Source organism: Trachemys scripta, chromosome 1 (genome assembly GCF_013100865.1).
Source record: "Trachemys scripta elegans isolate TJP31775 chromosome 1, CAS_Tse_1.0, whole genome shotgun sequence".
NCBI classification, from domain to species: Eukaryota; Metazoa; Chordata; order Testudines; family Emydidae; genus Trachemys; species Trachemys scripta.
This window is the reverse complement of record NC_048298.1, coordinates 339841384-339852379: the sequence shown is the minus strand read 5'-3', so window position 1 is coordinate 339852379 and position 10996 is coordinate 339841384. Positions and strand designations below refer to the sequence as shown.

Sequence of the window (10996 nt, the reverse complement as noted above, 5' to 3'; positions counted from 1 at the left end):
CTAGGTGGGGCATGGGAACGGGCCTAGGGGAAATATGTAGGGCAGAGGTCAGGGTCTTAAAGGAATGGGGGGGGGCAGAGGGGGGAATTACGGGGTCCAGTTACCAGCAGTTAGAAAAATGGCAACCCAATGAGTTAATGAGTTGTATACAGACTGATTCTCCAGTCTGTCACACTGACAGCGCAGTAAGGTCAGTGAAGAGTTTAATGTCTCTTTGACTACCCAGTCAGTGATTCAGGGAAGAGGGCCCAGCACCATGTCACCAGCCAGCTCTGCATGGAGCTCGGTCTGAGATCCAGAGCACCAGGAGAAAACTTTAGGTCCCTTTATGAGTAAAGAGCCGGAGCACCCTGTTCCTGATCTGTTTGGTCCTCACCCCGTAGATGATGGGGTTCAGCAAGGAGGGCAGCAAGAGGCATATGGTTCCAATGAGAACATGGAAATGCAGGGCTACATTCTGCCCAAACCGGTACATGAGGGAGGAGAAGAGACCTGGGATGTAAAATACTAAAATGGCACAGAGGTGGGAGCCGCAGGTGCCAAAAGTCTTGAGCCGGGCTCCCTTTGTGGGGAGGCTGAAGATGTCCCTGAGGATTTGGATATAGGACATGATGATAAAAATCACATCCAGACCCATCACACAGAACAGCACAAAGAGGCCGTAGTAACTATTGACACTGGTGTCAGCGCAGGCCAGCTTCACCACGGCCACGTGTGCGCAGTACGGCTGGCGGATGATGTTGGTTCTGCAATATGGCCATTGCCTTACCAGGAAGGGCAAGGGCAATGCAAGCAAGCCACTGCGGAGCAACACGGCCAGGCCAATCTTGGCCACCACAGGGTTTGTCAGGATGGTGGAATGTCTCAGGGGGTTGCAGATGGCCACATAGCGATCCAAAGCCATGGCCACAAAGATCCCAGAATCCATCGCTGAGGCCCAGTGAATGAAGTACATCTGGGTGAGGCAGGCACTGAAATCGATCTCCCTGGAATTGAACCAGAAGATGCTCAGCATTTTGGGCACGATGGACATGGACATGACAAAGTCGCTGACGGCCAGCATGCAGAGGAAATAGTACATGGGCCCATGGAGGCTCGGATCCATCTTCACGATGAACAGGATGGTGAAGTTCCCCAAGACGGCTATGGAGTACAAGGCACAGAAGGGAATGGAGATCCAGACATGGGCTGCCTCCAGGCCAGGAATGCCCAGCAGGATGAAGGTGGAGGGGTTGGTGAAATCGGTTGTGTTGGAATCAGACATGGAGTAGGGGAGAAGGTGTCCAACTCTGAGGCAAAATGATGTCTTCTGTATGTACCGTACGTTCCCTTCACTTCCTGTATGTGCCCAGAGTCTAGGGTGTTCGTCACAGGACAAATGCCTGAATGGAGAGACAAAGTTAATATGAGAAACTGCATGCATATGCTTAGGGAGATCTGAGAGTGGAAAGAAACCAAACATTTTCCAAGACGTGCCAGGGGCAAACAACCCAACTAGAACACACCTCAGGGAAAGGGCATCATTGATAGCAGCTCCACGGAAACACCTGCTCATTCACAGCAGTGGCTGAAGACAGTGTTCGGATGCCTGAAGGAATGCGAGGGAGAATACCCTGCTCTGGACATGTGCTCAGTTTTGGTCATCCAGTCTCTATTAAGGATATAGCAGACAGAAAGGGGATTTCTTAAGACAGGCTATGAGAATGGGGGAGGCTGCCATATGCTGACTTTCTGTATGTGCCCAGAGTCTAGGGTGATGATCACAGTCCAAATGCCTGGGTGGAGAAACAATGTTAATATGAGAAATTACATGCACTACTGGGGGCTGTTCTCATGGGTGAAGCAGACTGGTCACTCTTCACACACTAAGAATTGACATTTTCATTATTCAGAGAAATGAATTATAAACAACTGACCCTAATAATGCCAATTCCATATTTGATGGCATGTGTCTATAATTCCTACATGCTGTACTGTGGTAAAGCACAAGCAGGAAACACGTGTGGATACTGGTTATCCCTCATTGCTCCTTAATCCAATGAATGCCAGACGAAAGAGTCCATGCTGTAGGGAGTTCCCCATTCACCTGGTAACTCAAAATCTGAGCATGGAAAAAAAGCAAATCTTTGACGGGTGAAACATCCCGACTAGAATACACCTCAGTGAAAAGATGTGGCTGTCCACTGATAGCAGCTCCAGAGAAACACCTGCTCATTGGCAGTTGTGGCCAAAAGAAAGACAAGGTTCAGATACACCTCTACCTCAATATAACGCTGTCCTCAAGAGCCAAAAAATCTTACCGCGTTTTAGGTGAAACCACGTTATATTGAACTTGCTTTGATCCACCGGAGTGCGCAGCCCCGCCCCCCGGAGCACTGCTTTACTGTGTTGTATCCGAATTTGTGTTATATCGGGTAGCGTTATATCGAGGTCGAGGTGTATCTAATGAAAGGGCTATACCCTGCTCTGGATATGTGCTCAGTTTTGGTCACTCAGATATAGAAGATAGAAAGGGGATTTCTGAGACAGGCAATGAGAATGGGGAAGGTTGCCATATGCAGACAGACTGAAAACTCTGGGACTGTTTAGTTTAAAGAAGAGACAAAGGGAGCATATGGCATATGAGAGCAAAATAAAGAATGGAACTAATTACATTGAAATGGACATAGAACAGTTCCCAAGCAGTAATGTCTATAGATACTTTGTTCTTCAAAGAGCTAATTCCCCAAAGCTGAGCAAAATTATCATCTTAACTGATTGGGAGGAAAAATGTAGACAGAAAAATGGAACTGAGATGTGGAAATTCTTTAAGAAGAGTTTATTAGATAGCTTAAAACCACAAGTCCACTGTCAAGAAAGTGGACACCTTTGGAGAAAACGCTGGTTCAGTGGCAAAGTGGAGGCAGCAATTAGAGGTGAAAAACAATATCAAACAAATGGGGAAAAGGGAAAATAGAAAACAAATAATACAAACTATGAAAATTGACGAGAGATGTTAAAAACATCAGGGAACAATCCATGCTTGGCAGAGCTAAGGATCTAAATAAGGAGTATCTTATTAAGTATATTCATAGAAAAGAAATCATAGAAAAGATGTAGGGCAATTCCAAAGGGAGAAAGGAAGCTTCGCAATGTTTCAAAAAAGGTAGTGTGTTCAAGAAATCATTTCTTTCTGCATTCAGAAAGAAGCAGTATGAGGTACTCCTATCACATGCGGTGATGAAACCCTTTCCAGTCCATTAGCAGTCAAGGAGGATGTTAAACAGTATCTACAGGAGAACCTCAGAGTTACAAACACCAGAGTTATGAACTGACCGATCGACCTTGACAAAGTTAAGAAAAAAACTCTAGGAATATAATTAATGCCAATCAACAACATGGTTTATGGAAAACAGGTCTTGCCATATAAACCCAATTTCATCCTTTAATGACTGTACACATTTGGTTGATCAAGGGAACTGCGCAGATGCAATAGACTTCAATTTCTCCGAAACATTTGATTTAGTAGGGGAAAACATTCAGATAAAAAAAATGTACAATATCAGTGGAGCACACGTACAATGGACTAAAAACTGGCTAACTGACAGATCTCAGAAAGCCATTGTCCTTGAATGGGGCTGTTTCTAGTGGGATTCTGCAGGGATCAGTTCTAGGCCTGATGCTATTCAATATTTTCATTAATGATCTGGAACGAAATAGAAAATCACTGCAGATAAAATTTGTGGATGACCCAAAGATTGGCAGCGTGGTTGCAATGAGGCATCCAGGGAAGGGCACACCAATTGATCTGGAGCATTTGGTGAGCTGGGCCTAGGCAAACAAAATGTTTTTATACAGTCGCATGAAAAGCGATCCTCTCAGAATAGGCAATGCTGGCCCGAGACTACGGCACTGTATTATGGAATGCAGGGACCCTGAAATGGATTTAGGCCAGCATTGTGGACAATCATCTCACCGGGAGCTCTCAGTGCGATGCTGTGGCCAAAAGTGCTGATGTGCTCCTTGGATCAGGGCCTCAGGGGATTAGTGGGGGGCCTGGAGCCGGGAGCAGGAGTCAGGCCTGCCCCCCCACACTCACTGATGGCAGCGGAAAGCAGAGCGACCCGACCCCAGCCCACTCCATTCCCGCAGCTCCCAGCCCTGTTGCTTGGAGGAAGGGGTCAGGCCCACCCCAGCACTCACCAGTGGTGGGAAACAGGAGCAACGCGCCTGCGAGCTGGCAGAGCGAAGCAAGCCGGGGCCTGGTCGCTCTGCTTCCAGCCGCCGCCCCTGGTGAGTGCAGGGGCAGACCTGTCCCCTTCTGCCTGCTCCAGTACCTCCGCTAATCCCGTGAGCCATACCGCCCTGGGGAGGGGGCGTGGGGGAAGGGGTGGAATGGGGGCAGGGTGAGGGTGGAGCAGGAGCAGAAAGAGATGGGTTGGGACAGAGCCTTGGCAGGGACTTGGGGGGAAGGGGTCAAATGGGGGCAGGGCGGGGGCAAACAGGGGGGCTGGCTGAAGGATGGGGCTGGCTGCTGGATCCAGTGCCACATATGTAGCATGCAGCTGCCCAGGGCCCCATGAAATTTGGTGCCCCAAATTACGTGGTGCCCTACGCAGCTGCATATTCTGCGTATGCCTCAGGATGGCCCTGCCTTGGATGCATAAACAGGGGAGTGGTGAGTTGAAGCAGGGAAGGAATTTACCTCTGCATGTGACATTGGTGAAACCGACTGTGTCCAGTTCTGGGGTCCACATTTCAAAAGGGATGATGAAAAATTTGAGCTGGTGGAGAAAAGAGCCACAAAAATAATTGGAGGCTGCAGAAAATGCTGGACAGAGACAGAGATTAAAGAACTTTGTTTGTTTATCTTAAATAGTAATAACGGGCTCTGTAATCTAGCGGAGAAAGGCTGAGGAAGACCCAATGGCTGGAAGCTGAAACCAGACATATTCCAATAGGAAATAAGGGCCAAATGTTTAGCACTGAGGATGATTATTCGTTGGAACAAACTGCAAAGGGAAATGGTGGATTCTCCAACTCCCCATGCCTGCAGACCGAGACTGGACGCTTTTTCTGAAGATCTGCTTGAGGGCTTGTCTACACTCAAAATGCCACAGCAGTGTTGCCATAGACACTACTTACACCGACGACAGGGGTTCTCCCATCAGCGTGGGTAATCCACCTACCTGAGAGGAGGTAGCTAGGTCATTTGTGGATCTCATGCCATCTACACTGGGGTTAAGTTGAATTAGCTACATCTATCAGGGGTGTGGGTTTTCTTATTTGCTGTCTCTAAAAAAGGAAATATAATGTCACGTTGTGTTATTGGAGGCATAGCATGGAGGTCATGATATATGATAGTACCTCTCCACTCGGCATTGGTTAGGCCTCAGTCGAAGTACGGTGTCAAATTTTGTATGAAAGGATGTAGGGAAATTGGAATGGATCCAGATGCAAGTAAAAAAGATGTTATGAGGGATGGTGACAGCCCTATGTGAAAGCTGAAGGAAGCAACTGTGTTCAGTTTGGAAAGAGGAGATTAGTGGGACATGATCACAGACTTCAAATACTTTAAAGGCTGCCATAAAAAAGGTGGAAGAATGTTGTTTTCTCTTGCCACAAAGGGCAGGACAAGAGTCAGTGGGGTCAAACTCCAGCACAGCAGATTTAGATGAACTCTCAGGAAAAAACTTCCTAACTGTAATAACAGAACAATAGAACAGACAACTTGGGAGGTTCCGGAAGCTCCTTCACAGGAAGCTTTCCAAATGAGGCAGGACAGCCATCTGTCTGGGATGGTTTAGACCAAACACATCCTACATCTTGGCAGGGGGGCAGACTAGCTAACCTTCGGTCCCTTCTCACCCTGTGGCTCTATGATTCTCCAATGTAAAATCCTGGTGTGGACCAGGCCTTGGAGACATGCAAGTCAAGGGGATCAATGTAGGGGTAAGTGGGTGAAATGTAACGGCCTGTGTTATACAGGAGGTCAGACTGGATGGCCTAATGGTCCCTTCTCACCTTATCCCTATGCACCCATCGATAAAGAAAGTAGAACAGACATTTATATTTACTGTGTCTCACAACACACAAACAAGGGAACATTCAATTCTATTGAAAGTCTGAACATGTAACACCGAGAAAAGAAAATTGTTTACACACTCCATATTTGGTCTGTAGAACTCCTTGCCACAGACATTATTGGAGCACAGAGCTTAGCTGAATGGGATTCACAAATGGTTTGGCCATTATCGACACCACCTTTAGTTAAGGCTGTCTGACACGTTCAGTTAGGAGACCTGATTTTCATTTTCAGTTCTTTATACATTTGACAAACTTTAAGTGTTTGGACTGAAAATTCCCATGCTGGGTATCTGCTTCTGGCTGAATTGTTTTTTGAAAGTTTCAGACATAACATTTCACTCAACTTCTCGAATGAAGCTAGGTGAGAAGTTGTCTTGTCCATGTTGAAAAATTCTTAGAATTGTTCCAGTGAGGAACCCTAGCACCTCCATGCTCTCCAGCTGATAAAAGTCGGGTAACAGCCCCCCACCCCTCATTAACAGTTGTAAATTTTCCAAACTATAGGCATTCAGAGTGAAATTTCCTACGCTGGGTGTCTACCTCCGACTGAATTGGTTTTTTTAAAGTTTCAGACATAACTTCTGAATTGAACATAACAGTTCAGCCGACTTCTTCAATGAAGCTAGGAAAAAATATGTCTTGCCCATGTTGTTCAAATGAGGAGCCCTTCCACCTTTGTGATTTCCACCAGGTAAAAGTCAGGTAACACCCCCGCCCACCAGTTCACAGCCAGAGCCCTGAAATGCAAGAGGAGGAGGTGACAGTGTCCCTGCATTAACACACAGCTGGATTCTCTGGTCTTTACTCACTTCTTACTCCCAGGGGAGATTTGTCTCAGTGTGGCCTTAGCAAACTATGGGCCAGGGCATCAAAATTTGGCCTTGTATTGTACATCTACTAACACCTTTCCTCCTGAAGGATCCACTGTGCCACTGAAATTCAGCCACCTTGGTGTTGGGGTGGGCAGAGATGCACAGCAAAGAGGGACATTTTGGCCCATGATACTGGAGTTAACTCATCCCCAGTGGCAAGGTCCCTGGGTTGTTTAATGGCTGCACGGAGCGGAAAGGACCCCAGACCTATTCTCTATCCCATCACACCCACATTGCACTGGGTTTGTTGAGCAGGTGAGCTCCTGAACAAGAGATGGGTACCTGTGAATCCTGAGATGGAAGCGTCTTCCCTGGGAATCCCCCTCAGGTAGCCGTGTCCCACACCTCTCTCACCCCAGCATCTGCAGCAGCATCCCACACCGAGAGGTGATACACAGGTCTGCACTATTTATAATAGAGCTCTGTGCAATCCCAGTGGGATTCGCTCAGCCTCTGGGGAGAAGCAGCATCTGAATGTAAACAGTTTGCAGACCATCCTGTCTGGGATTCTGTGCTCTTTATCCAGCTTTAGGAGTAAACAGTAATTAAGGGACCTTCCCAAAGGGAGATGAGAACTCTTGGGCTCTGTGCTGTGTCTGAGAGGAATTGGCTGCTCTGTGCATTTGTTTATATTTAAAAATTCTAATTGATTAGGAAAAAGACTAGAGATAATGCCTAGGTCTCCATAGGGTCTAATATGCTGTAAATGCCCAGGTAGATTGTAGACAGACAGATCTGGAGAAAGGTGCCTGAGGGGAGACACAAACACTCTGCAGGTACACAGGGCTGTTGCTAAGGGATCAGAGATCAGTAATTCTCCTCTGTAACTACCATCATACTGTGCAGCACCTTTCAATGAAATATCTTGAAAAGACCTAGCAAAGCAAAGTCGCTATGAACATATCCCCATTATACAGATAGGCAAACTGAGGCACAGGGAGACGTGACTTGGGCAAGGCCATGGAGAATATGAGTGGCAGGATGACAGACAGAACCCAGGAGTCCTGACACCCGTTCTGTAATCATGGTCTCTGTCACACTACAGGGAATGGACTTCCGCTCTGGCAGGGACTGTTCATTGGGTGGGATGTAGAGGAAAGAATAGAAAAGGGAGCCTGAACCTTCAGCATCCTCTCAAGGTGAATCTGAGGTTTTCACGACTAGCTGAAGTTTGTGAGCTCCCCGCTCCTAGTAAGTGTCAATTCCAGGTCTCCACTTCCGCTCTCCAAGGCTGCCCAGAGGATTCAGGGGGACTGGGGTCTTCGGCGGCGGGGGTCCTTCCACTCCGGGTCTTCGGGGCACTTTGGTGGCGGGTCCTTCACTCGCTCCAGGTGTGTTTGGCGGCACTGACGGACCAGCCGCTGAAGACCTGCCGAAAACTCTCATAGGAGCCCCTGAAATATCTCGTGGGGGCTCCTGCAGGGCCCAGGGTCTGGGGAAAATTGCCCCACTTGCTCCCCTCCCCCTAGACGGCCCTGACGCTCCCACTCAGAAACCTGCCAATGCATCACAGTCACTGAGGTAACTTCAGCAGAACAGACGTAGTAAAACCAACAATGGAATGATCCTGTGGGTGGAGTGTAGCCGGGGCTCTGTCCTGGGCACAGAGACCTTTCCCTTCCCCCAAAAGCTTCCCTGGAACAAGGGAGGCCCTATATAAGGTTACCATATTTCAACACTGAAAAAAGAGGACACTCCATGGGGGCCCTGGCCCTGCCCCAACTCTGTCCCTTCCCCACCCCCGGCCCTGCCCCAATCCCATCCCTTCCCCGCCCCCATTCCAACCCCTTCCCCAAAGTCCCTGCCCCAACTCTGCCCCCTCCTCTGAGCACCCCGCATTCTCCCTCCTCCCTCCCGCTCTGATCTTGGTTGGGGGTTGCTAAGTGCTTCCCTGCTCCCCATTCACCCTGCAGCCTCTGCACCCACCACCCCTGCAGCCTCTGTGACCCCTGCTCCCCACTCGCCCTCCAGCCCCTGCACCCTCTGTGCCCCCCGCCTGCCCTGCTCCCCAACTCACCCGGCAGCCTCTGCCTGGTGGGGGCTTAGGATGCTCAGTGGCGACCAGGGCGGCGCGGGTCCCTGCAGCCCCGGCACACGCCACACTCCCAGCCCCGCGCCACAGCCTCCTTCCTACCGCCACTGAGCACGTTCCCCGGCCTGTCTGTCCCCACTGGAAACAGGTCCCATGGTGCCGGTTTCCGAGCCACGTAGGGCGACGGGACCGCAGGAAGGGTCCCCTAGTGGCCGGAGGGGTCCCCGCCCGTGAGGGAAGCCCGATCCGCTGGCTGGGCCCAGCCTCCCCGTGGTCCTGCGGGCTTGGCTGGGGCGCGCAGTCCACCGGGCCTGCAGGGGCAGCATCGGTCCCTCTGACGCCTTCTGCGGCTGCGCACCCCTGCCCGCGCTCGCTACAATGTAGCCGGGGTGGCTGGGCTGTGCTGCGGACCCGGCGGGTCGTGCTGAGGCCAGGCCAACCCTGGCTTATGCCTCCCTATTTTCCCGGACATGTTTGGCTTTTTGAAAATTCTCCCCGGATGGGGATTTGAGGACCCAAAAGCTGGACATGTCTGGGGAAATCCAGACATATGGTAACCCTAGCCCTATAGGCAGGATAGAGACTGGATTAGTGTTTGCATTGGATTTGTTCTCTCCTTGTCAGTTCATTTCCTCCCAGTCTCTCCCAGGTGGAATTGAAATGGAATGTTCTAGGCTGAGTCAGACTTTTCAGGAGTGGGAAACATAATCAACATAGGAAAACATAATCCTAACTATACATATACAATGATGAGGTCTAAATTAGCTGTTACCACTCAAGAAAGAGACCTTGGAGTCATTGTGGATAGTTCTCTGAAATCATCCATCCAATGAAAAAAGCAAACAGAATGTTAGGAATCATTGAGAAAGGGATAGATAATAAGAAAGAAAATATCATATTGCCTCTATATAAAGCCATGGTACGCCCACACCTTGAATACTGCGTGCATATGTGGTTGCCCCATCTCAAAAAAAGATATATTGGAATTGGAAAAGGTTCAGAAAAGGGCAACAAAAATTATTAGGGGTATAGAATGGCTTCGGTATGAGGAGAGATTAATAAGTCTGGGGCTTTTCAGCTTGGAAAAGAGGCGACTAATGGGGGATATGATAGATGTCTATAAAATCATGAGTGGTATAGAGGAAGTAAATAAGGTAGTGTTAATGTCAAGTGTCAATGGGAAAGTTATGAGTTGCTAAGTACGATTAGCCTGTTTATATGCATGTATCATCTTTGCATCTTTGCATGGACTTCTATCTTATACCTGTGTTGTATGCTTGGGTAACACCACACAGGTAGCATTTATATGAAGGCCAGACAGCTCTGTGTTGATGGCCCTTCCAGGACACTTAGCTCTAACAATGGGCCATAGAAGAAACACACCTCAGCAAGAATATGGGCAATGGCTGCCCTTTTGAGTCATCAAAGCACACAAGGACATGTGACCTGCTCATGTGACCCTGGACTCCAACTTGGGCCAGTAACTTTCCACAAACTGATGCTGTGGGCTTTGTTTGGGACAGTAAAATTCCATGCACAGAGCAGAGGATATAGAAGGACCCCCAAGACATCTCCATCTTGTCTTCATTTCCTGCTACATTCCTCTGGACTGGATTTCTAACAAGGAAGTTCTGAACAAGGATTGATAACCCCCAACCTGATGGGGTGATTCCAGAGAGACTTTTGCAAGTTATCAGTTTATTCCATCACTGGTGTGGTCCTGATCTCTGAACACTGAAAAATCACTTGGATGTATCTGATCTGTTAACCATTTATAGCTCTTCTTTTCTTTTATTATTAACCCTTTCGTTTTTAATTGCTAAAGTATTGGGAGCAGTGTGATCATAGGGTAAGATCTGAGTTCTATATTGGCCTGGCTATGCGGCTGATCTCTTGGGATTGGAAGGACCCTAGATCTGATTAAACCGGTTTTCAGTAACCACTTATCATACACTCCACTGTCCCAGTGGTGAGCCAAGAGCTGGGATTCCTAAGGAGACTGTTTTTTTGGTTTCTGTTAACCCGT

General features: G+C 48.5%; 1 protein-coding gene across 1 annotated transcript; it reads right to left on the bottom strand.

Annotated features, from left to right (window-relative positions):
• Positions 1 to 316: 316 nt before the first annotated feature.
• Positions 317 to 1264, bottom strand: LOC117872425 (olfactory receptor 52K2-like). Its single transcript, XM_034760859.1, has one exon. The coding sequence runs from the start codon at positions 1262 to 1264 to the stop codon at positions 317 to 319; it is 948 nt and encodes a 315-aa protein (XP_034616750.1).
• Between the last annotated feature and the right edge of the window lie 9732 nt (positions 1265 to 10996).

Excerpts from the sequence above, each read along its gene's own strand:
- LOC117872425 (XM_034760859.1), bottom strand. The coding sequence starts at position 1,264 with ATGTCTGATTCCAACACAACCGATTTCACCAACCCCTCCACCTTCATC.